This window comes from Epinephelus moara, chromosome 13 (genome assembly GCF_006386435.1).
Source record: "Epinephelus moara isolate mb chromosome 13, YSFRI_EMoa_1.0, whole genome shotgun sequence".
Classification (NCBI taxonomy): Eukaryota; Metazoa; Chordata; class Actinopteri; order Perciformes; family Serranidae; genus Epinephelus; species Epinephelus moara.
In genome coordinates, this window is record NC_065518.1 from 19533261 (window position 1) to 19559477 (window position 26217).

A 26217-nucleotide genomic window follows, 5' to 3' on the forward strand; every position below is an offset into this window, starting at 1 on the left:
TGTAATTTTACCTGCAGAATCTGATCTTAATAAAGTGAAAAGACAAGATATAAGTAACTGTCAGTAAACACTGACTTCATCGCTGCAATGTTTACTTTGCAGGGATGACCCCCACGCGCGTGCACACGCGCGCGCACACACACACACACACACTAACCAAGGCAGCGGCCAAAATCACCCATTTAGCTCATTTAACCCTGTGTTGCTTGTTCATAAAACGTACAGCCGGTCTTGTGATGAACCAGTCAGAATGTTCGCTCATGTTTTCTGGGGTTAATGTTAGCAAATAAATTAAAAAACAAGTTTCCACCAAACCCCCCTCAGCCTGCGCTCCTACCGGGTAATCAACATTATTTTTTTAATGAATTTATTAATTTTATATTCAAACTGAAAACATGATGTGAATAACACTCAAGTCATTCAAGTCATCATGTCTCAAGTCAAGTCAAGTCCCGAGTCTTTAACTTCCAAGTCCGAGTCAACTCTCAAGTCTTTTATTTTTTGTCAAGTCAAGTCACAAGTCATCAAAACAGCGACTTGAGTCGACTCAAGTCCAAGTCACAATGACTCGAGTCCCCATCTCTGTTAATTTCTCCATTGATTTTAAATGAGAAATTGACAGGTTGACTTACTGCAGGTGGTGTTCTGTCTCCAAGAGCTGATTTGAACGTTAGCAGACTGACAGGCACTGACGTATGTTTCAATGTCCGCACACAGGGCATCAGGTCCAGCCACACACACATCAAACACACAGCTCTTGAAATATGGCGCTGGGTCCACGTACTTATGGCAGATGCTGAAGGGGCCGTCAGCTGCCTGAATCACCTCACACTGGGCTCTAGCAGGCAGCTCATTGGTGCATTGTGGACAGGAGGAGCCACACCCATCACTGCAGGTGTAGTCCCCTTCCACTTTCCAAGCTTTCCAAAACTCATCTGGAGTGGTGACTGTCGTTCCAGATGGGGTGTGGAACTCATCATTTGGATTTCCATTGAAGTTTCCACAGAGGCCACATGTTTTTCCCCTGCATTGATGACAATATGTTGATAGACTGAAGCAAATATATGACAATATAGATGTTTTACTATGTAAACGAAAGCATTCAAACATGGCAGATACCTGTAAGTTGAAGGTACAGAGATGGAGACTTCATACAATCCATCATACTTCACAGTCAGGCCAAAATCAGCACTGAGATAAGTGTGAGATCCTCTTGCATAGATAGAAATACGAGTTCCATTCAAGAGAACAGGCAGGTTTTTAGTTTCTCCATTCACCTGTAACGTTGGAAAAACAGATGTTGATGAGCAATCATAGAACTGTATTTCTGGTGCAACTATCTGGTGCTTTTGAAAACGACATCTAATGTCAGCAAGGGTTGAAAAGTTGTTGAACTCACTTGCACCACACCGTGGCTTCCCCTCGACATGTGCACTTGATAGCCCCACACATTGACAAAAACTTCAGCTGTGACTGAAACTGTCAGCCCTTTCCAGGGCTCGTTCTTAGCCTCCACTGAGAATCCATGGAGTCCAGCAGTGTCGTTACAAAGTGTGGCCAAAACATAACGGCAGGTTCCCTGGAAGTCGTAGGTCTTGTGATCAAAGGTGATGTAGTGTGGGTCTCCCCACACGGTGCAGGTGGTCATATCATCAAAACAGCCCAGCTGGCCGTTTCTGATGGTGCACTCTTGTGAAGAAGTGCAAGATGCAGCAGAACAGCGCAGGTCATTGGGAGCATGGCATTTACATTGCTGGGAGCAACCCTCTGTCCAGAAGGACTCACCAGCCTGTAACAGGCAAGAAAAACAGATACATAACACATATGCCTAACCAGTCAATGGCCCTTATTTCACAGCGGACATTTTGACATGTTAATGACGACTGCAATTAATTCACTGCGACTGGTCAATCTTCCTGGAGGCACTCTCAGTGGAGCAGAGCCAATAAGGAGTTCCACTTCTGCTTTTCCTGCTACGAGTCAAAACGTCTGCCTTGAAAAAGGTCTGTGGGCTATCAAGTTACTATTTCTCCCATAGTAATTGAACTATTGGGGGTAAAGTAGGCTGTTCATTCTGTGTGTTACTTTTTGCTTCTTACACAGAGTATGACCGCATGACCGTTAGACAGTTTTTCACCATTTTTGTAGCCCCTTACTTTTTGTTGGGCAGTTTTGCCGGCAAGCTGCGAGCGTTTAAACACACAGAGCCCAATAAGCGAGTTGATCCGAGGTGCCCAATTTTCTACCTCGTATTAGGGTAGTCATATTGGCGGAACCTTTTCGGTTAAAACAGAACGAGGCTGCCTTCCGCCACGGGAGGGGTTGTTGCTGACTTGAGGGGGGGGCTGTTGATGATGCCGCACGTGCAACCCACTGGCAGTGGATAAACGGGAAACAGCTGATAGCAGGAATGAGCAGGCAGTACTCGTAGCAAGAGGGAAACGCAAACCTGACAGATGCTGTAAAGATGAGCAACTGGGGAGACAAAGAATTGCGCGCCCTCCTTGTCCTCGCAAATGAAGAGGCCATTAACCGCCAAATGACGGGGATGGTGAAGGACGGTCCAACTTATGAGAGAATCTCCTAAGGACTGACCGGCTTCCCTCGGAGTACGTCACCATTTACGCCACACGCTGAGCTACGCGTTTTGTTACTTGCTGACACCCCCCATTGCCCTGTAAAAGGCTCATTCTGTATAAACAAAAGTAGGTAGGCGGCATTTTGCCACACTCCCCAATTTTGTTTTTATACTGCCAATGCTGAACGAAGACTGATTGGGCTTTCCTGCAAATTTGCACAATTCTTGTCTAAAAAGGGCTTGTGTCTAGAATTTTTCGGGCGGGTCAGAAATTATGGCTTTATGATGCACTGGAGCCATCCTTAAATTATACCATGGTCTGGGTCAATACCCGATTCTGATTTACTGAAGGATGTCCTTTAAAAAACTGAGTATGTACACTCACTAAGTAGTTCTGGTGAAACTGTGTTCACCGCTCTACATTGATGTGCTGGCTACATAATTGTATCAGCCTCTATCTAATATGGATAAGGGACACAGTCAAAGCCTCTGCTTACAATGAATTTCCAACACGGAGTGTAGTCTTCAGTGCCTCATTCTCTAAACACCACAGGATGAAGAATATAACACATGCACTGACCCTCTGAACTTAAGCAGTTATCTGAGATCCCACTCATTGTTCAACATGCTACCTCAGGCTGCGGCTGACAGTAATGTGACACATGGCTAATTTAAATAATATAAAATGCCATAGGCTTGTGCTAATAATGTTAGCATGTTATTTGTTTGGGAAACGTGTTTAGCATGAGACAGTTGTTTTGTCGGTGAACCTTGTGAGTTGTAATGGAGCTGAATCTTGTAACGTTACATTTGTTAAATGTTGCTGTTGTCCCTGGCTTTATATGAGTAGAGGAAAAGTCCGCTAGCCGCTAGGCTAATTCATACAATGTAAAATGCCTTAAGTTTGTGCTAAAAACATTAGCATGTTGTATTTGTGGGGAAAATCTGTCTAACAAAAGACAGAGGTTTTGTCTGTGAATGCAGTGAGTTACAGTGAAGATGATTCGATTTCTTGTGTTTGAAATTGTCATTATTAAGCCATGTTTAATGCGTATTTTGAATCGACTAAACTTTTCAGCTCTGAAGCCTCATAGGCCACATGTGTAGGCTACAGCGTAGGCTCTACATAGAGCTGACGCACAAGTATAAATCCTGCTTAACTCCCTACTTTATGTAGACCAGCTACTTTGTATCATGTAGGCTACATGTGTGTGTCTCCATTTAATTTGTGACCGTTGACTGTTGACATTGGCTTTGGTGGACTATGCGTCTAGTTAACAGCTGTTGTGTTGTCTGCTGATGTCATATTAACTATTCAGGCTTTTTTTCATCCTTTAGTCTTTCTCTGACCATTTATTATGTAACTCAAATGTTATCTGTGGTAATAAGTTTCATCTTGTGGTGCAAAGTTTGTCAAGACAACCCATAATGTCGGCTAATTAACGATTGGCCTAATTAATCGCTCAGAACACCTGTGAAGCGGAAGGATACATGGACATTTAAAAGTCCCAGTGTTGTTCTACTCAGAGCCCTTGATATCAACGCTCGTGGAATGCTTCCTGTAGTGGAGATCTCTAGATGTAGGGCTAGTTCTCTTAGCTATCGCTGTGTCCACACCGTGTGTGACGGCCAGATCACTACTTGCGGCCACTGTCTTCAGAGTAGGCAATAAAGAGGCAGGTGATTCAGTTCTGGTGGATTTATTTTCCAACTTGCAGGCAATGAGGTCATGTGGTTTTCTACAGCAAGAAATAATACAGAAAGAATAAAGAATAAAGCTATTAATATGTTATAAACAAATAAAGAAATACTGAAATAAATGTCTCCATTTGCTGCTAATTTCCACTGTCATATGCATTAAACACACTTCACCTGAATAAAGCACATTAACCCACCTATAAACAACATCACATGGTAATATTTACATAACACTCATTGTAAACATCACTAACGATTAGGATCGATAACAATAACATGACACGTGAAGTGACGTAAACTCGACCGGAGGGAGGTGAGCTAACTGCTACAACTAGCTTAAGCAGGCGAACACATGTGGCGAGTGCTAAGTTACTGTTACGGTTACAATACAAACAGTCTGTGGCTCCCGCAATATAGACATCCATATACACACAGATACTCACGTTTCATCCACGCACAGACCACATGCCGTGATGTTAATCAGCTGTTCGACCGTAAACTCGCTCTCACTCTGCCGACTCACCGGAGCACACACTTTTCTCTCTAACTGAAAATACTGTCAGTTACGCTTTCTGCCCAGCAGGGGGGGACACGCTCCCACACGAGCAGGACAACACCACACAAGAACACTGTACAGGAACGTCACACATTAACATAATAACGATAACTTTGGGGCCTTTTCTACACTTCCTGTCCAATCAAAACGCTCGGTCGGAACTAACTGTTGTATGACAGTTAACACCACAACAAGCGACGTCAGTGTCCTCATGCACACGATTCCGTTTGAAGGTAGCGTCGGTTGAGCTCGTTAACGGACACGCCTTCAACGTCTGGAGAATAACGTTTCTGCATACTTTTTCACGATTTTGAAACTTAATTTTATATACTTGGCGATTTTTAATCGTTTAAAATTGCCTGGGCAATTAATAACACACTTTCTGTGCTGTGACAACCTCAGAACACATTTATTTTTGCTTCACTCGGACAGCAACGTTCAGCTAACTGATGACAGGTTTGGGACCCCACCACCTACATGACAGGTAACGTTATCTTAGCTAACGTTAACTTACCGTTACTAAGCTAGCAAAAGACCGAGGCAAAAAATATGTCTAACTTTAACTTGAACTCATTTTTGCTTTCTCACCCTGCCATTCGGTGAAAGCACAACTTTTTTGGGCCATGCTGTCGAAGCAGCTGATAAAAACTGTAAATAAAGCTAGCAATGCTATGTTGCTAACATGGGACGGATAAATAAGAGTCCTAGCCTTAACATGTGTCGGATACCTCGTCTGTACCGCGGGTATATTCTTCAAAACATTACAACAACAATCAGAGATTTCAGCTATGGATCCTACATTATCGGATGCTGCTGCTTATTACTACTACAAGCGTGGACGTGGAGAAAGTAAACACAAACACGAGTGGAGTGTCTGCTGTGACAGATGTCAGAGGTAAATATGACAACAACCTGCTGCTGTGACTCTGTTCATATTTGTCACAGTGACCACTGACCAGCCTGGATTAAACTTTTCCACGCAGTTCAGTGGAGGATGAAGGTCGTCAATGGAAAATGACTTTATTACTGGTGTCATCATGGAGTCAGTGGACACATGAGGGGACACTCAACAACCTCAAGAGAGGAGGTCAGTCATTTTTATTTTCTGTAGTTCTTCATGTCTTTGTGTGTGCCTGTGCTTCAACACCCGCCGTGGTGATCTTGTGGTATTAATCATCATTTGATTAAGATGTCTGTCATGCTTCTGCCTAGTGCACCCGCTGTAGTTTACTTTATGCTTTCCTTCTGTCTTTGGCGTTGCTGGGCTTTATGTTATGACGTGCTCAGATTTATTCTGCTTGAAAAGTAACGGTTAGTTAAAGTGTACGTTTGTGTTTAGTGGTTTATGTGCTTTATACTTATTCTGCCTGGTAGGTTTATCTAAAGTGCATTTATTTTAGTGTCTAATTGATACGATGAATGGATGGGATTTTAAATGAGATTTTATATTGGAATGGGAAGTCCAGCATCATAAGACACAGTATTCAGCTCTGCTGTGTTCTGCTCCATCGGATTAAACATTTCTCTTACTCTCTGGATTACTGTCTCTCCATGGATGACATTCATTTGACACCATGGGTCATAATGTGCAATATACATGGACAAAGTTACTGAACCTTTTCAATTAACCGTAAACAGTTAGCTGTACTAAGATTTAATGTTGTACATACATAAATATATGCCACTTCTCATATATTTGTGGTCTTTACCATTAATTTATAGCTTGTGTTTGATATTGTATACATTTAGGACTGTAGGCCAGTGGTTCACAACTGGTGGGTCACATCCCTAAAGTGGTTCGTGGGTCCATTCCGAATGGACCGCAAGTGACTCACGAACCTGTCATGTTTGTATAAAACACACTTTATTTTTAAGTATAGTGAATTTCTGGCCCACAGCTTTTTTTTAAAGTGCATTTTTCTGCTGTAGAGTCAGTGATAGACAGCTACTTGATAGAGACAGCAAACTAGCTCGACTACATGGCCAAACGCAAGTATGATGCTGACTATATTAAACTGCGTGGACCTTGAACTAATGACTAAGGAGAAATCTGAACCATTGCCTTAGGCTATCTTCAACCAGTTTCAACATTTCTGGCATTGTCAATCTTTATTGTTTAGGCCTATGTGTTGTCATTATTTGCCCTCCATACATTTGCACTCTTTCCAAATCTGTACTGCAACTTCTGCAAAATAGTTTCTTTTGGGATGAATAACATTTTATCTCATCTCATCTCATCTTATCTTATCTCATCTCATTAGATGATAGGCTCCTCTCACATAGGGGAGCCTATCATCACAAAAGTCTTTACAAACATGCCTCTAGCTATTCTGTGATTGAGCAGAACAGTGGTGGGAGGACACCTTTTGAACCCATCTCTAAATGTGAAATGTTGGAGCCACAATAACATTCTTTGTATTTATTTTGATTCATGTTTAAATAATGGTGACTACATGTTAATAGATGCAGTTTTGCTGTTTGTACACAGGGTGGCACACTAGAACAGGAAAATGCAGGTCATATAGGTAAGGTGCAGGTGATGAGCAGCAGGTGTGTGATAGAAGAAGCAAACAGTTTTTTGACTGTGTTAAGTGTGGCTGCATGAAGAGTTTGTAGTGTGTTGAAACTGAAATTGATGAATGGAACTTTACCTTTGATGGACACTATACTGATAAGTGGAAACCTACCTGAGGTGAATTATGGACATACAATGTTTTGCCTGTCTGAAGGTGAGCATGTGTTAAAATAAATGGATCACCGCACTCAACGAAACCTGACCAATTGGACATTGGTTTATTGTTGTTGCCCAGAACACGCATCCGAACAAGTTCTCCCCGTTCGCCCCTCAGAGGCCTTAAATGTAAAGTTTTTTATTGAAAGACTCTACATGAAATGTTGTTTACCTTAAAAGCTACAAAAAGGACAAGATTTGTTTTACTACCTACTGTGGTGAGCTGCAATTTTTGCAGCTGAAAGTTAGCATTCAGACCAAAAGTGAGGGGCTGCATTGGTAGTGGCTTGGTGCTTCAGGTACCAGTGAAATGCTAAACTACGGTCTGTGAAGTTTACTATTCATTTTTTTGTCACATAGTAACTGTACATTTCTTAGTACTGAAATGTGACTTACATCATAGTAGAACCCATCATCTTGGCAGCCACAGCTTTCCACAGGGACACATCTTGTTCCACTCCTGAGAAAACCTTCGTCACAGAAACATCCCTCAGAGCAAACCTGCTCACAGGTGGCATCAATGCTGCTGGCACAGGTGTGACCACAGTCGGTACCACACAGCTCATAATGGCTGTTGGCTGGACATTCAAGTGCTTTATAAGTGTGAAAAGAAATGGCGGTCATTGGATGGTTGTGTACTAATTATTTTATCCATAGTTCTGATATGTAATTCAGAAAAGACATCTTAGGTTAATGGTTAATAGATTTTGTGATTTGTTATAGTTTTAAACTATAAATTGATGGGTTGACTTACTGCAGGTGGTGTTCTGTCTCCAAGGGTAGATTCGAACATTAGCAGACTGACAGGCACTGACGTATGCCTCAATGGCCCTACACAGGAGATCTTGCCCCTCATTTCCCGACACACATACATCAAACACACAGTCATTGAAATATGGCGCTGGGTCCACATGCTCATGGCAGAAGCTGAGGGGGCCATCAGCTTTCTGAATCACCTCACACTGGGCTCTAGCAGGGAGGTCATTGGTGCATTGTGGACAGGAGGAGCCACACCCATCACTGCAGGTGTAGTCCCCTTCCACTTTCCAAGCTTTCCCAAACTCATCTGGAGTGGTGACTATCGTTCCAGATGGGGTGTGGAACTCATCATTTGGATTTCCATTGAAGTTTCCACAGAGGCCACATGTTTTTCCACTGCATTGATGACAATGGTTAAATACTTTCAGTGTCACAAGTCAGAAGAAAGATAGTTATTACATGACTTTATTTGAAAATGTAGTTTTTTAAGCCTGTCAAAGCATTGCAGTTTTAGCTCCAGTGAATAGCAGATACCTGTAATTTGCAGGTACAGAGATAAATACTGTACTATATCCATCGTAGGTGACACTTAAGCCAAAATCAGCACTGACAAATACACGGGGTCCACTTGAATAGATTGACATCTGACCTCCATTCAAGACAATAGGTAAAGTTCTAGTTTCTCCATTCACCTAAAAAAGAAATTTTGAAGGAACATTAGGTGTGTATTCTGCAACTTTTTTTGTGTTGTTATTCTATTGACAGTCTCATAACAAATAATGCAAAAACAGATTGGCTTTTTTCTATGTAAGATAACATATTCTTGCAATATTTTTTTAATTTTCTGTATATATTATTTACATAGCCATGGAAATGGCTGTCAATTGGTTGCCAATTAGACTTAATCTAAATTATGCACAGAAATCATCTGATGAGAACATCAGACATTATTTTGGCAACTTACTTGAACCACACCACTTCTCTCCGTCGACATATGCACTTGATAGCCCCACACATTTACAAAAACTTCAGCTGTGATTGAAACTGGCAGCCCTCTCCACGGCTCATTCTTAGCCTCCACTGAAAACTGGTAGCGTTCATCAGTGGCATTACAAAGGGTCACCAGAGTATAGCGGCAGGTTCCCTGGAAGTCATAGGCCTTTCCATCAAAGGTGAGGTAGTGAGGGTCTCCAGAGGCAGAGCAGCTGCCGTGAGGGTTGGGATGGCAGCCAAACTCACCCTCCACCACACGGCAGGACTCCTGGGGACCACATGAGTTGGGGATACAGTGGACTGCCCCAGTAGTGCCATCGCAGGTACACAAGCTCACACACTCCTCACCATCCCAGAACTGCTCTCCACCTTGCCAGTAGCTTCCTTGGTGATAGCAACCACAATGTGTTGGTGGCACGCACTGGTTGCCATTCAGGACAAAATCGTCATTACACTGGCAACCCTCCTGGCACACAGTGTTACAGGCAAAAGGGAAAGAGAGGCTGGGGCAGGTGGAGGGACAAGACGTTCCACAGACTTCATAATGGCTGTTTACAGGGCAGTTTTGCTCTAGAGATAAACAAAATTCAGAAGTCATTATATTATTTCTATACCATATCCAAGCTTAATCCAAAAAAGAAATAGCGCTTACCACAATCAGTTGCATCCCTCCAGTGTCCAAGGGCCATGCCCTGCTGTTGACACATTAGTGCATAATCTCGTAGGACCTCACATAGTGTTGAAGCTGGATCTTTAGAGGCCCTCATGATCTCCACACATGCATCCACATGCTGACGTGGGTCCACCTTGGCCCAACACTGGGCAAATGGCCCATGAGGTGAGCCAATAATGCCACAGTACCCACTTGTATTGTAATTTGTTGTAGAATTCTGATTTACATTTTCCACACAGTGTGCAGCGAGGGAGCCATCTCGCCAACTGTCCCCAAAGTCCTGAGAGTTGTTGACCAGAATGCCATTGGGTGTGAGGAAGTCATCATGTGGGTTAGCATTGTAATTACCACAGAGTCCACCCAGTGAACCGCTGTAGGTAACAGGTGCAGTGACACGCACAAAGTGAGGCCAGACTGTCTGCACTTGTACACCAAAGGAGGTGCGAAGGATGATACTGTGAACACTGCTGTGGTAGATTTGGATTCGGTTGGATGCTGAGCTGAATGGAAGTCTGATCCGCTGACCGTCAACCTAAAGGGCCAGTTAGATTCATACTTTGTAGTTAACAAGATTTACACAAAGGTACTGTATATGCTGTTAAATATTCAGAAGAAAAACACTACTAATAGTATTCATGTCACTAAACTTTTCTCACATATCAGCAATCAGTTTGTCACATTTGTCTTCATTAGTGTTAAGATGTATCGCCTAGAATCACTGTTTTCAAAAAAGTCCACTCACTTACATGTACTCTGCTGCTACTTTCCATCTCAATGGACACGTGTTTGCCCTCTGCCTCGAACTTAAGCAACTGGGCAAAACCCTGTTGGCCTCTGGGCACTTTTTCTGCCGTCACCACAAAATGTGGGTGACTAGACAGTCCCATTACTTTGGCAACAGTCAATCGACACGCTCCAGGATAATGGTATATCAGTCCATCAAAAGTTTGATATGTTCCTGGGCCTCTTATCCAGCATGCTCCATAGTCATTAGGTCTGCACCCTCTTTCTCCCTCCTCAACCCTGCATGATTCAAATGGGCCACAACCATGGGAGCGGCAAGTCATGGAGCCATAACTGCAGCTACAACGCCTCCCACAGTCCTCATCTAGTATTACAGTTTCTCCAGAGCGGTAGTAGCGACCCTCAAAGCTACAGCCACACTCAGAATGAGGGACGCAGACCCCACCACTGAGAATGTAGCCTGAATTGCAGATGCAGCTCTCCTGGGGAGGGAGAGGACAGTTGTGGGTAGAATTGGGATTGACGCAGGTAGCTGGACATCCTGTGCCTTGAGACTCAAAGTGGCTGTTCGCAGGGCAGGGGATTTCTAGACAAAACAAAACAACAATGTCCATTGATACGTAATGGACATTTTACCCAAAAGATTATTTGAAATAATGTTGATTGACGGACAGACATACCACAGAAGCCTTCTTTCCTCCAGCTTGGCAGTTGTATACCGTTCTGTTGACACTGACTTGCATAAGCACTTAGTGCTTGGCACAGAATGGGTTGGTACCCTCCTCCCACACACAGATCAAATACACAACTCTCCACAAAGGCCTGTGGGGGAAGTTGTTCATGGCAAGCGGCAAAAGGTCCAGAACTGTTCTGGAGGATACCACAATGAGCACTATCACTGTATAAAGCTTTCTGAGCCTCTGTGCAGGCAACACAGTCCAGACCTTCACACTGCGGTTCACAACCGGGCTCATCATCTCCTGATGCTTGCCAACTGTTGGCAAAAACCACATCAGAGCTCACAAGCAAGCCTTCACGGGTCCGAAAGTCATCCTTGGGATCATTGTTGAAGTTTCCACACAGGCCACATGTTGCATTAAAGTAATTGTAGGGCACACTGATCCAGACATAATGATTTGTGTCATAAGACACCTCCAAGCCGAAGTCAGTACTGATGATCACAGAAAAACCTGACTCATAAACCTGGACCATGCCATTGCTAAGGGAGATGGGAGTGGCTGCAAAGTTTCCATTAACCTGTAAACATAACAGTAAGCAAAGACATAGTTGTAAAAATATGAACTAAATACAAATGGTACAGTAAGTGGAGACTTAGTTCTAATTGCTAACCTTAGCCTCACCACGACGTCCTTTGACAATCTCGATGGTTTCATTATAGACAAACACTTTGATCAGTCGTGTCCAGGAAACATGAGTGCTGCCCCGATGCTCGTTTTTGCCCTCTACTCTGTAGTAAGGCAAATACTGACCACATGGCTCAGAGAGAACATAGGTACAGGTGCCCTGAAAGTGAAAAACTGTGTCATCGAAGGTGTAGTAATGTGGATCACCACTTATGCTGCAGGTGCCTTTCTTCACTGTCTGGCAGGAGAACTGAAAGGCATCAGGTTGGCAGATTTGGGAAAAGGTGCAGGGTTGGCTGTGACACTGCAGGCCTGTTGAGGTGCAGGTGCACTTATGTGCACAGGTACTGTCGCCCCAGAATGAGTCACCCAACTGTAGGGCTACACCTGGAAAAGAACAAGAAGGCAAAGGTCACTTAGAGGTATAGATTTAAATGTGTTGACACCATTACATTCAAACCATGTCATTTGTGAGGGGGAACTGTTCATGGCATGCAAGTACTAAACAACTGTGCATTCAATCAAGGAGGTTTGCACAGGGCTTAGTGGAATTTGGGAATACCAATAAGGCTCAGAGGGAATTCTGACCAATATCCCCACCAATGACGCAACCAGTATCCTCCTCCTATGGTGGTATTGTGGCATGAGAGACTCAACTGCAACTGACTAACTCCTACTCATAAAAATCATTGTAATTCTGCCTGTTAAAATTTCTGCACGTTCAGACATTCTGAGTTACCCTTCCATGTTTATCTGGCTGATGCTATAGGGTCAGTAGTTTAATTGTGTGTTGTGCTGCCACTTAAGCTTAACCCATAGTTTATCATAGGGCTGCAACTCACAACTACTTTGATAGTTGAATAACCTATTGATTATTGAAACGAATAATTGACTATATTCGGAAAAACACTATTTTTGTTATTTTTATATATGATTTTATATGATTTCATGTAGATAAATTGTTTATAAATTGATTGAGTGACTGATTAATAAATGGCTCTTACTTAGCTATTGGCTTTTAAATGTAGCTTGAGATTGCTCTATGCATGTGCTATGTAACAATAAAGACAGATAAATAAGTAAAGATTAATTCATTAAAAAATTCATCTGTAATCAAGTCAAGCTCTATCATCATGAACCAAACACATGGCTGTCGCAACAGATTGTTTGTAGTTACACTGTGGCCTACTGCCAGGGAGCTGAAAGTTTCTGGTAAGTATTGTGTCGGATGCTCAGCAGAGCTTGCTAGCAAGCTAGCTAGCTTGTTTTACAAAGTGAGATGGTGGTATGATATAGTATGGTAACTACAAGAATTATATCTATAAGTTACCGGCGATAGTATTGTTGTGAATATGAATAGTAAGGAAGTACATACTCACTCAACTTTTCAGTGGTTACTCTTAGACCAAAGTTGCAGTGGTTCATATTTAATGGATCCAGTGTGAACAGAGAGCATCTGCTGTAACACAATGTGGTGTGATAGACGCTTGCTTGCTGTTAGGACATGGTGTTAGGGCTGAACTTAGAAATTGAATGAATGACTTGTGGCAAGTCCCAAACTCACTGAGGTAAGGTTTTAGGAACTAATTTAGTCATCGATTTTTGTGGACTACGTTGATTGACGTTGAGCCACTGGATTGTCATGCCATTTTTTGGTAGTCTATTATTGCTGTTGCTAGATTTGTTATCTTTAATTTGTGAGAAAGTCTTTCCCTCGGTCCAAAGCTAACATTTGTCTTTGTCATTGGGTATGGAAGCTGAGTTTAGGTCTTGGTTTTACGTCCCTATAACCAACATCACGAGTGTAGGACACAGTGGTGATGTTGCATAAAGCACCCAATAGTGATCAGTCTGTCATACCATTGAATGTGCAGCCTTTTGATCCGTGGTCTGTCCAGAAGGCCCAGCGGCCGGGTACATTGACATTGCTGCCCAGGCGGAAATTTGAGTTACTGCCTGTTGCAGAGTCAGTGAATGATCCAGGGATGGTGAAATAATGAGTGGAGTTTACTGTATCGTAACCAGCCTGCAAATACAAGTGATAGAAATAAAATGAATGTAATTAGAAATACTGTGTTTTCCTATGAAAAGTTTACAATACATTATCATTTTTCATATTTAGTCATAGCACATAAATATATATGTAAGTAGTGGATCTGACCTGCACGTGCCATTTAGTAGAGGCTATTATCCCATAGTTCATTAGCACAAATGAGTGCTGGCCTCCAGAGATCATCACGGCCTGGACAGTTGTGCGCTGAAAAATATTAATTTATTGTCAGAAAACACTGTTTGGGCCAGCAGGTGTTACATTTTTGCCCAAGAATGAATGTTCTTTTCTAGGACCTTTGTTTTTGCCTTAAACCTCTCACAGAATGTAATATATGTGTGTACATATTTAATTGCATCATCACCACTGACTTACTGTTCCTGAACTTGGATAGTAGGCCACCTCATACCATGTTGCAACAAAGACCCAGTTGGCGCTGAACTTTAAGTTTGGAAAGTACTCATTTATGTCCTTTGTAGCTTGCTGAAGGATACTACCACTGGTGTATTGGTTGTAGTAGACTTGACCAGTCTCTCTGTTGTCGAGATCTGTCCAGAATGGAGCGATGAAGTCTCTGGGTACATAAAGTGGGAACCTTTGAGGTGAATGTGACCTCAGTGGATGGTCAAATGTCAGGTGTCCATTGTGGTTGACCTAAAAATAAATGAGTACATATTCATCAACTACAGTTTATACATTCGCAGGCTCAGATTTTTTCTAGCACTAGGACCATATTTCTATAGTAATAGTATCTGATGTTGTAAAGCACAGACTACCACCTTCTATAGTGATCAGATTATATATGTTAAGTAAAAAAAAAATCTAAATATCATGTGGCAGTTTAACAAAATGGGATTTCTTGTTTAGATTTTTGCAATGACCTTGTATTGGAAGCAGTTTGTAGTCAGAAATTTAATTTGCCTGTTAAATATTTTCAAAATCTATATTTAAATGTACATTATTTTTCAAAGTAAATTTTACATACATAAATTTGATTATACATCCGTCCAAAATAGACAAAAGGTCGCTTCAGGATAATCCGTGGAGAACTTCCATCATCTGATCGAGAGCTTGCAGTTCCAGATATTGGGTAGAGTGGTTCTAGAAAGCAAGAGTAGGTCACATAAATATGAGCACGAATATAGTATATAGGTCTCGAACCAGGCTTGGTAATAGCAAGTATTCTGTAATACTGGTATCCATAAACTGTATGTATTCCAGGAAAAGGAGGAAAAACTCACTGATTTTAAATGGGTGGACAAAATATGAGAAACAGCTGTCAATGTAATGCAGTACAATTTAACAACACCACAAACTACAGCCTTCACAATAAGCATCAACAGGGCTTGAAATGCCATGTGCATATGCAAGGTAGTGCACGCAAAATTTGAGTGGTGCATGAGATTCTCAACTCTACATACATGTAATATGTTCCAGTAACTAAAATTTAATATAAAAAAATGATCACTACACTTGTCACACAGGACACACCTACAGGACATGTGGGATTTTTGTGCTTTTTGTATTTGACATTAATATTTTTTTGTATGAAAAAACCTGTTGAAAAATAAATTCCAGTGTCACCTTTAGGTTCATTCATACTCACAAACAGCATTGAAAGCTGTAAGTCACAAGAAGCTGGTAATTGAAGTGTAGAGGTTAATATTCAGCCAGCAGTATAGATTTATTTATTAATTAATATGAATAAATAGTAATGTAAAATACTCAAAAATGAGTCACCAAAAAGTTCAATGTGATCAAAAAAATTTCCATATTAAGTTGGCTGAGAAGCAGCTGAAAATGTTTCTATAACCTATTTAGTAGTTTTATTGTACATTACTGTAATTTTGGCTGGATCCATGGTGGAATTGTGGAAAAAAGAAGAGTAAAAAAAAAAGGTGAAAAAGAAAAAAAGAGTTGCATGTAATTTCAAACGTTACTTTGCACCAAAGTATGTACACAGAAAAAAATTATTCCTAGCCCTCTTTTCTTTTTAACAAAACCTAAATATGAATAACTTTTACAAAGGTAGAATTTATTACAGAGCTGGTGCATCAGACCACATTAGCTTTAGCTAGGTCTGTTTATAAACTAGTAACATACTGTCACTTGTCTCATAAAATTTTTATGTACCACAGATTCTTTATCTTTACACAGGTTATGTATGAATGACTGATGAAAATCAAAGATTGAAAATGATTCAATAGATGTGAACTTACTCACAACCTGAGGAGTCACCACACCTGTAAATGAAACAAGGAAAGAGAAATAAGAGAAATAAATAAGCAGAAAATGTACATTATTTCCCAAAACCAAACAAGATTTTATTTTCGAAAAACAAACAAACAAATGGCATAGGATGATTAGAAAAATTGATTAAAACAAAAAACAAAAAAACCTACAGGTTTAATAAGATACAATACATTAAATTACTTACCTATCATCCCCAAAAGCAGCACAAACAACATGATTTGACTGACCATTCTGTCAGACTCACAAATCAAATCTGCTGGTCAAACATAATGAACTTCATAAACATTATACCAAAAGAAAGTACTGAATTAAATATAGGTTTTGACATTAAATTCTGGCCTCCTTAAAATAATCACCTGTTTGTGTATGCCATCTGTTTCCCTCTCATCCATTTGGGATTGACTGTCTGAAACAAGGCTTTATATAGTAAGAGCTGGCACAGAACCACAAATCTGATTTACTGTAGTAGTTACAGAAGTACTCGTTTGTTTTTATCCTTTGAGTCTGGGTTTTTTGATGGTTTAAATGGATAAAATCAACTTGTTCTCTTGTAACCAAACTTTTCTGTTGTGCTTTAATAACAGTGAAAAATATTAAACAATGTTCAGCATAGACATAAGAGGATGTAATCCGATACAAATGATTGAACCTGTTATTGTCAGAAAGGTTGTTCTCCCCATGCCAGTTTAAAGTGTAATAGAATGACGTCAATCACTATTGTGGTTAATAGTCATGCAGTACCTTTTATAGCCAGAGATATTGGATATATTGCACTCTGTCCAATGATTTACTGCTGACAGTAAAATATTTTCCAAATGTTAGTGATGGGAAATGCCCACTTTCAGAGGTGAAACTAGAGGTCAAATTGTTCTTCCTTGTGGGTTTTATAGCAAATCGCACATTCTGTTTCTCAGTGTTGCAAGATCAATCAAGCTGGTGAAATGTAGACCAGTAGCCAGTAGAGTTGGCGTGATGTCAGCCTTTGTTTTTAACAAAGTTCAACTCGCTTTGCATGTTATTGCAGTTAAATTGCATTACTATACCACAATCACAAAACCTAAATACAGGCTTGTTTAAGGTTTACCTGTTTCAAACTAACACATTCTCACTTTGACCCCTGGGTGCATTGGTTGTTGACGTACTTGGACACTGTGTCAAGTTCTGCCTGTTACATGCATTGTCTTCTTTCAAAATACATTTCCGTTTTTACAGGAAATTTAAAGTTTTCATACAGTCTCCTTCAAAATAAACGCACTATGTCGGTACAACACCGTAAATTGCTGTTTTTTTCCTCCAACAACAAATGCACATGGTTGGGTCTGGGCAACAAAAGCGGTTAGTCACCAAAAGATTTAGGGGAAAAAAAACAGCGTTTGGCTTTAGAATCTTACAGGATGCCAACACCGCTCTCTCGGGTGAAAGTCAGTGTTCGTTGGACACACCCGCCCCATTAGGACATAATTTGCTGCCTTAACTTTCATCCTTGTCTTGCTGCTTTTCCCCCTGATGCTGGTGGGCCCTGTTTAACTATAACGGCAACTGGCTGCATATCATGTTGATGTTAAAGGACGCCTTTTTTCGTTGGTTTCTGACGCCGCAAGTCACTGCCCAAGCGCCAGATTTTGATGACTTTGGAGTGAGACCAGGTTTGTCAAACAAGTGTCTGGTGTCTGATTTAAACATCACAGAAGGCTGTATCTGTCTCTTTAATTTGACACATACTTAATCAAATTTAGGTAAATGTAAGTATCAGGTCAGACTCAGTTTCAGCACATACTGTATTTTAAATGACTCAGGTCAATGCCACAAAAATTTGATCAGGGCACCCAAAATCTTAACATCTTTACAGTTAGACTGTAGTCATAAACAAAACGGGTTACTTTTCCTTAGTTTTGTAATCAATTATTTATCCATAACCCAGCCCAAAAGCCAGCCTAAGAGTCATGCAGTCATAATATTGATATCAAGAATATCCAGGAAATTTCTGGAGTATCTAATGGCCAAAAAAATTTACTTTGGGTCAGCTGCACATGTTCTGTGTGCAATTTAACAAAAAAAGAAAAAGAGAATGAAATTTATTCCTGAAGATGTGTTATTTCCCTCATAGGGAAACCGATCTTATTAAACTGGCAAACAACTGTTAGAATTAGATAATATGGCTCACTTGTACTGTGATGATGCACCGTGGTACTATGCGGTTGTCATTCACTTTGGCATCTTGTGTAAGAGTGACTTATTTTTATTATATCACATTGTTTGCTTTCTGTGGTTGTAGCACCTTAGATGTTTTATAGTTTGTTGAATGTTTTTATTGTGTTTTCATATGTATGCTCTCATTGTTTTTGGCATTTTTTATGATCGTTGTTATACATTTACACTTTTTACAATCAGATACTGAAGAAGACGTTGTAAGATGTTTGATGTATAATAGTAGTAGTAGTAGTAGTAGAAGTAGAAGTAGTAGTAATGGTTTTGAGTTACGGGATCAAACAAAATTATCTTTTGTGGGGCAGTAAAGATTAACTTGAGTTGACCTGAATTTCCAGCTACAAATAGTTTTTTGTCACGCACTAAGAAAAACAGAAAACCAACTGTAGCAGATAAAAGAGAAGATCTTATGGCCTTTACAGGGTTGTCAAAAGCCAAGCCTTGTCTTGTTCTCAAAGACACCATTTATGTCCCGGAAGATTAAAAAAAAAAGTTATTATGTTTTACACATTTCATTGCCCCCGTAAGCAATACTCAGTATTATCCCATAAAAAAAATGACAAACTGGTGCAGAGATTCAGGTTCAAAATCAGAAAACAAGGCGAATATTTTAGCAAACCTTGGTCTTAGGATGATTAGGATCAGTGATTTTAATAGATAAGTAACTGATGTGTTCATTGATTCACAGCACTGAGACAAGACTATTTCCGACTTTGCCCTGTATCAACAGGGACATCTGATACTTTTATCTGATAATCCCTGGTACCCAGAAACAGACCTGCAGTAATACCTGAGCCAAAGGTCAAAGGTCAAGGTAGAGAGAGTGATTGTTCACAAACAAATTTATTCCAAAAATGAAAATGCTTACAGCATGGTAGAAAAATCAGTGTAAAGCAATGAGTCAACAGTATTTTAGTAAAAAAAAAAAAAAAAAAGAGAGACAAAAAGGTGGGGGAGGCACAGTTGGTTGCGGGTGGGTGTCATGAATACAGAAAATAATGCAGTGGAAACCACATCTATCTGGGTCAAATTGATCACTATAAGCGGCTGATTGTTTTTGTCTTTTTCTTTTCGTCACATGCAGATACTTTGCAATTGACATTTGTATGTTTATAAAATGGATAAAAGTAATGAAATGGACGCCTTCACAATTTATTAAATTCTACTGACCGTTTCAAATGAAGGTCAATATAAGCAATATAATCAGTTGATCCCTGTAACCATGATCATTATACGCGGTTTCCAGTTTAATGACATTCTCTAAAATATGAAAATAACAGACTTCAGAGCAGAGTTGCTGTTCCCTGCTGCTCCACAGTAGACTCGACATAAAGAAAGATGCTTTGTGCTTCATTATTATTTCAGAAGCTAAAAGTTGAGATTTGTTTGACTAGTTTTTAATTTTGCTGCTTAAATGTCAGACATTATTTGTTGTAGTGACATTACTGCTCTTTTTGCATTGCTTTAGGCAGAAAACTTTTCTCCAATTTGCCTAATCCGCCATATAAATAGCAGTGCGCCAGGTGCATGTACCCCTGGCTTATAAAGGGAATGGCAGATGACGCTCTGATTGGTTGAATTAATGTTACGCTCCAAAATACATCTATGATTAATTAAGGGACTTAACACAACCACTTAAACCTTTGCGCCTTACATTGTGCCCAGATTATGTGCTGTTTAATTATCACTACTATTGGTTGCATTTTGTGACCATGGAGTACAAATGTAATTATTAATATTAATATATTAACTGGATATATATATGGATATATTAACTTCTGGTATGTGTGCCGTGTGCCAAAACGAACTCCAAGTGTGTAATTAAATTGGTTGGTGATACAACAGTGATGGGCCTTACTTCAGGAGGACAGCGTAAGATTACTCTCCATGGTCCGAAAACAGTTCCACACTGGAGAGGGCCAGGAGCACTAAGTTCTATGGGTATGAATACCACTGACGACCTCAGCTGGTGTCTTAATACAAACTGTATGGCCAGAAAAGCTTAGCAACGCCTCCACTTCCTTCAAAGACTAAAGAGAACCAGCTTACCCCCGCCTGTCCTCCGCACGTTCTACAGAGGCACTGTGGAAAGTGTCCTTACCAGCCGCATCACAGTATAGTATTGAAACAACGAAAGACCCTGTAATGAATTGTTAGAACTGCGAAGAGGATCATTGGGGTCATTCTTTCCTCCATCCAAGATGTATTCGGGAGTTGGTACACACGCAGAGCCTCTGCAATTGCTAAAGACCCCTCCAACTCCTCACACAGTCTGTTCTCCCCCTGCCGTGTGAACACGTCCCACGAAATTCTGCAGCAGCTTTTTCCCCCAAGCTGTTAGATTCTAAACACTCTGCAGTCATCCACATCATGAGGACTCATACACAACATGGACTTTTACTGTATCACTGCTCACTGACACTGCATAGACTGAAAATCCTGTCTACTGCTATTCGCTATTTATTATCCTGTACATATATTTTTAATGTACATATGTTTTTAATATACTCTGAAACTATTTTATTTATCCAGATGATCATTTTGCTGTTTTATCCATTCATTAAACAAATTAGTATTTTAGTTATCTACAGAAGTTTGGCGGAGATTTCAGAATATTGAGATATTTATTGTCTATTGTGATATAGCCTATAAATATCACAATATTATTTTGAAGCCATATTGCCCAGCCCTTGGTTGAACACTTGCATCATGCACTTTGGACTATGCACCATAAATTGTTTAAATAGGGCCCATGGTTGATGTTCAGTTTGATATCTTGAATTGACTTAAGTTCTTTGCAATAGTAATTTGTTTTACACTGCAGTGCCATGCAGGTTAATAGCCACAACCTGATTACTGTTGATTAAATTATAAAATGATTCTGGCAGCTTGCAACAACTACAGAACCTTCTACTGTATACAACAGAAAAGGATGAACTTCCTAGGCAACAAATGAGATCCATACTCCATGCATAAATATACTTTATTTATAATTTTAACCTTCATAAAACATGATTGCTCTGTTTAGATATTATGATAAGAACCACCACAAAGAAACTAAGAATACAAACAATAAACATCTTACACAGTGAATACAACCAAAGGGAAAGTGACTTCAACCTTAGTACAGTGCACATTGACACCCCCCACTGTTGTGAAGTAATAATTACTTCTACTCCTCAACTTACCACAAATACAAAACACAAATGTAGGACAAGGATAAGAAACACAATCCAAGAGTGAATGCTTGTGGAGTGATTGTAAAATATGGATGATCTTTGATCACCCCATACCAGAGTTTTGGCAGTCAGCAAGCAGATTAGCAGAGTCACCGGTGAGGTCAGCTGGCCTGAAGCACTGCTCTATTTCACCATTCTGACTGCAGGAGAAGAACCAAAGTTAGAGTTACATAAAATGTATTGATTGAACTCTGTGTCATCTACAAGACTATGAAAGTTCTGAAAAGATAAGATAGCTTTACCCTTCTGGTGTTGCGCCAGGGTTAGCGGTCCTAGTGAGATGTCTGTAGTGGCATGGTAGGATACGTCCCTCTTAACTTGCCTGTTATTTGGGTCGCAGTGCTGCAGGAAAACAACATTAGAGGCTTCTGTTGATGCACCTGTTAATAATCTACCTGAACTCATTTAAAAAACACACATTAACACAGAAGAACTTACAGCTGTGCAGTTGTTGTTACTTAGAGGACACAGGTGGACCTGGCAATGCAGGTAGGTTGATGGAAAGTTGTCAAATTTGAACATTCTGAAGGAGAATCGCGCCACATTGGAGATGCCGCTCTGAATCAGCTCTATTGTGCCATCTGCTGGATTAGGACACCTGGAAGAAGGGGAAAGTAGAAGTTTAATGTGAACAGGGATAAGTTGGTAAAAAGGGAATGGGTGGAAAGAGTGAAGAGATAATCACTGGCAATCAAGAACCAGTGATCAGTGTGATAAGACAACATCAAATTGCAATAGCTCCTTTACTCTGTACTGATGAGATCCCAGCGGACAGGGTAGCTGGCAAGGTTGACAGGCGTGGCCCAACAAGAGTCCAGAACGGTGGCGAACAGCCTTCCATCGACTCCCTCTGTCCGCACCTCGACGTATAATCTCTGGTCAGTTTCCATTTGGATGTTTTTGTTACTGATCAGGGGGAAGCGGAAGTCAGCGTCCTGGTAGGGGATCATTCTCATATGATAAAGACCCGAGCCAGATGAATGCTTCTTCCTCACAATTCTACGAGAAAAAAACAAAACACACAGTGTGACTACACTTGCGAGGGAACAAGTCACTGACAGTTTGTTGTTACTTCCAAGCTCTCTGGGCAACACTAAAACCTTGCTTTTGCCTGAAAAGGAGTCAGTGCACAAACTCACTATTTTTAAACACCCCATCGAGAGGGACTTCCCTCTGCATCACCAACAAAGAGGGAATACAGCAAAAGTTGGCAGGCAACTCCTCCCACATATGTGGAAGCACTAAACTAGTCCAGGATCTAGATACATGTCTGTAGAGATTACTTTTGTTTCTAAAGTTAGTATACCAAAAGTTTTTGGTGGAAACAGGGCTTTAGTGAAGGTGCAGAATACTGGTGGTGCAACCATGGGCACTTATTTTCAATCTTTCTCATTGCCACTGTCCTCATAGAACACTACTGCTGTAGTACCCAGTACCCAGAACAGTTACTGGAATACATAAATATTGAAACCCTACTAGCATCACATATGCCACTATGGACTGATGTCCACAATAAAAAGGACTGGCCATTAATATTTAGTTAGCAACACCTAAGAATTGAATCAATCAAATAAAGCATGTAGGGGAGATGGTGTTGTCACCTCTCTACAGGGTTGATGCCCACAGCCATAGAGAGGGCCTGGGTCAGAGGGTATTCACAGCAGAAACGCAGATCAATGCTTGTCCGGCGGCTGATTAGGCCTTGATGAGGGTCCGTGCGGCCAAGGATGGTGTTCTCATAGATGTAATGGGTTCTGTTGTTCTAAAAATTTAAATGACAAAATGGTATAAGTGCGTAGTTGTCAAATGTCTTATGGACATTTACATCAAAAATTAGTCCATGGACTCTACCTTGAAAACTGTCCCACACAGCTCATCATCATTGTTAAAGGTGAACACCAGTCGTCCGTCTTGAAGGTACCCTCTGCACGACTCATCTCGGAGGTGGAGGGCGTTGGATTGGAAGCCAGCTTCAAATAGCTGGCAGCGCGACAGAGAAATGATGCCTGAGCTACGGCCACAAGTGATGGACAAGTCTTTGAAAGAGAGAAAGAAATAAAAATATATTTCTTCAGTTTAAGCATAGCTGATGATAACGCTGCACTAACCAATATTTTTATATTACTAATTGATCAAATGACTACTGCATATGTAATTTGAAAGGCGTTGTTCATCATGACAAATCCACAGAGAATATAGTTGTGAAGTGGGATGTTACTCAGCGTTTGACACAGATATTGTAACAATCCTGCAGGTTTATATTTGACCACCAGTTTAGTTGACTTTAAGATTGTCTCTTCGAAATCATGCTTGTCATTTCCGCATGCTGGGTGGCTGAAATTACCACAGTGGCCATGAGCCTTGGCCCCCATTGTAGAAGCCAGTTAGGGGAGCTGGAATTTAAAAGTGAATTCAATATTTAACTTCGAACCCCCTCCAGCAGCACACAAAAACAATATTAGTCTGAGTGATTGGATATTTTACACTGAAATGCACCTTGGGAGTCTTAAATAAATTCTACCTGTTAATGAGCAACAGATCTATAATAATCCAATGTGCTGGTAAAGAGAGTGGAGCATTTAGCAGCTACAGAGCCAAAATATTTCTGGCAGCAGTTGGTGGAGACCAAAACCAGAGCGAAAAGAGTGTGAATATTACTGACTTACTGGTACATTCATCAAATTTCATGAAATATGATTACAAATAAATGCTAACGTTGCTCTGCGTTTGGTTAATGCTAAGTAAAAATAAGGCAGTGTTTTAAGAAGAGTTGCCCTCACCGTAGCTCCCATTGTGGGCTCGATGTTGTTCATCGCAGAAGCAGCCGTACACACCATTCTTCTGACCACACCACTCATGCTCCGTGCAGTCCAGCTGTTCACAGGGGTCTAACTCCGCTATGGACATAGTGGGGGAAGAATGAGACAAGGAGTGATGAAACTGAAAGTGGGTAAGAGAAAATACCTTAGTCCACAAGTAGGACAAATGGCAAGCTCTGGTAACCTAAGGATTTATTTTCTCATTCATTACTTTGGCTGTCCATTTGCTCAATGCAAACTTACCACACTGCAAAGCAGAGCGCCATTCAGGGATGTTCAACCCCAACACGGCGCAGGTTCTCTCGTAGGCTGAGACTGCAGAACACACCATGCCATTGGCTGGAGTGTACTGGCAGAGATCATAGACACAGGAAGTGAAAAATGGCTGGGGGTCAGAGTGCAGGTGACAGGCACTGAATGGGCCGCTACTGTTGGTGATGACACTACAGAGTTCAGAGTATTCTTCCCTAAAGGGACAGTCATTCAATCCATCACCACCATCTTCATCCGTGGATCCACATCTGGAAAAGATGTAAGACATTTAATACTTGGGCAGACTATATATATTTTTCTGTGATATATGCACTGTTGTGACAGGGACTTGTGACAAGTGCAAATGTATTGCACCATCTTTATGAAATACAAGGTGTATTAAAAATGTGTGGTGGTCAAGCGAAATGCAACTAGATCTTCTTTTATGAAGTGAAAGATGTACAGCAGCTCACCCTGGTTGGCCTGTTTGTGACTTCCAGCTGTGTCCAAAGTGGTTGTCATTTTGGGCCAGTGTACCATTGGGCAAGACTTTGTCATCTGCAGGATCACTGTTGAAGTTTCCACACATCCTGTCATCTGCAGGATCACTGTTGAAGTTTCCACACATCCCTCTGACTCTATTTTGACGATGTTGGCCCACTCTGACAAGTAGAGTACTCCGGCCGTCAAACTGGACTATTAAGTCAATGGCATTGACTATTATGTAGTTTTCCTGCCTTTCTACCTGAGCTATGGTTCCTATTGTGATGGGAAGAGGCATTTCAATTCCATTTATCTGTAGGGAGATTAGTGAGAGGCAGACAAGAGGCATATGTTGTTACCTGTGTTTACCCCATACACATGTAGAATAATTGTCATCTGAAAGTAAATTAAAGTTTACCTTTACTCCTTTGTTGGGTCCAATCCTGATATACACACTCTCTGGATCATTTGTGAGGTATATATCCACTGCTGACACAAAAGACACACGGTTGTTGCCACGGTGATTATTGGTGGCTATTACATGAAACTGTGTTTCATTGGTGCCATGGCTCACACTCTCAGTAATGATGTAAGAGCATGTGCCCTGGAAATGAGCCAGTGCTCCGTCATAGGTGATGTAGTGTGGGTCTCCCCACACAGTGCAGGTGGTCATATCATCAAAACAGCCCAGGTGGCCGTTTCTGATGGTGCACTCTTGTGAAGAAGTGCAAGATGCAGCAGAACAGCGCAGGTCATTGGGAGCATGGCATTTACATCGCTGGGAGCAACCCTCTGTCCAGAAGGACTCACCAGCCTG

At 40.9% G+C, this 26217-nt stretch overlaps 2 protein-coding genes across 2 annotated transcripts in view; both read right to left on the minus strand.

Moving 5' to 3' along the window:
* Positions 1 to 16629, minus strand: part of LOC126399809 (alpha-tectorin-like) — a 24368-nt gene extending 7739 nt beyond the window's left edge. Inside the window, exons 1-13 of the mRNA XM_050060085.1 lie at positions 16584 to 16629; positions 16366 to 16389; positions 15132 to 15247; positions 14522 to 14800; positions 14258 to 14353; positions 13957 to 14122; positions 12083 to 12483; positions 11413 to 11989; positions 10735 to 11318; positions 9968 to 10520; positions 9287 to 9885; positions 8857 to 9014; positions 8318 to 8718 (exon numbers count right to left, since the gene is read on the minus strand). Of these exons, the coding sequence (XP_049916042.1) occupies positions 8318 to 8718; positions 8857 to 9014; positions 9287 to 9885; positions 9968 to 10520; positions 10735 to 11318; positions 11413 to 11989; positions 12083 to 12483; positions 13957 to 14122; positions 14258 to 14353; positions 14522 to 14800; positions 15132 to 15247; positions 16366 to 16389; positions 16584 to 16629 (4000 nt within the window). The remainder of the gene's footprint in view (positions 1 to 8317; positions 8719 to 8856; positions 9015 to 9286; positions 9886 to 9967; positions 10521 to 10734; positions 11319 to 11412; positions 11990 to 12082; positions 12484 to 13956; positions 14123 to 14257; positions 14354 to 14521; positions 14801 to 15131; positions 15248 to 16365; positions 16390 to 16583) is intronic.
* A 5070-nt stretch (positions 16630 to 21699) lies between these two features.
* Positions 21700 to 26217, minus strand: part of LOC126400242 (IgGFc-binding protein) — a 40532-nt gene continuing 36014 nt past the window's right edge. Inside the window, 10 exon segments of the mRNA XM_050060804.1 lie at positions 21700 to 21986; positions 22089 to 22188; positions 22285 to 22444; positions 22594 to 22845; positions 23448 to 23608; positions 23698 to 23882; positions 24627 to 24743; positions 24909 to 25186; positions 25391 to 25713; positions 25819 to 26214. Coding sequence (XP_049916761.1) covers positions 21787 to 21986; positions 22089 to 22188; positions 22285 to 22444; positions 22594 to 22845; positions 23448 to 23608; positions 23698 to 23882; positions 24627 to 24743; positions 24909 to 25186; positions 25391 to 25713; positions 25819 to 26214 — 2172 coding nt within the window. The 3' untranslated portion in view covers positions 21700 to 21786.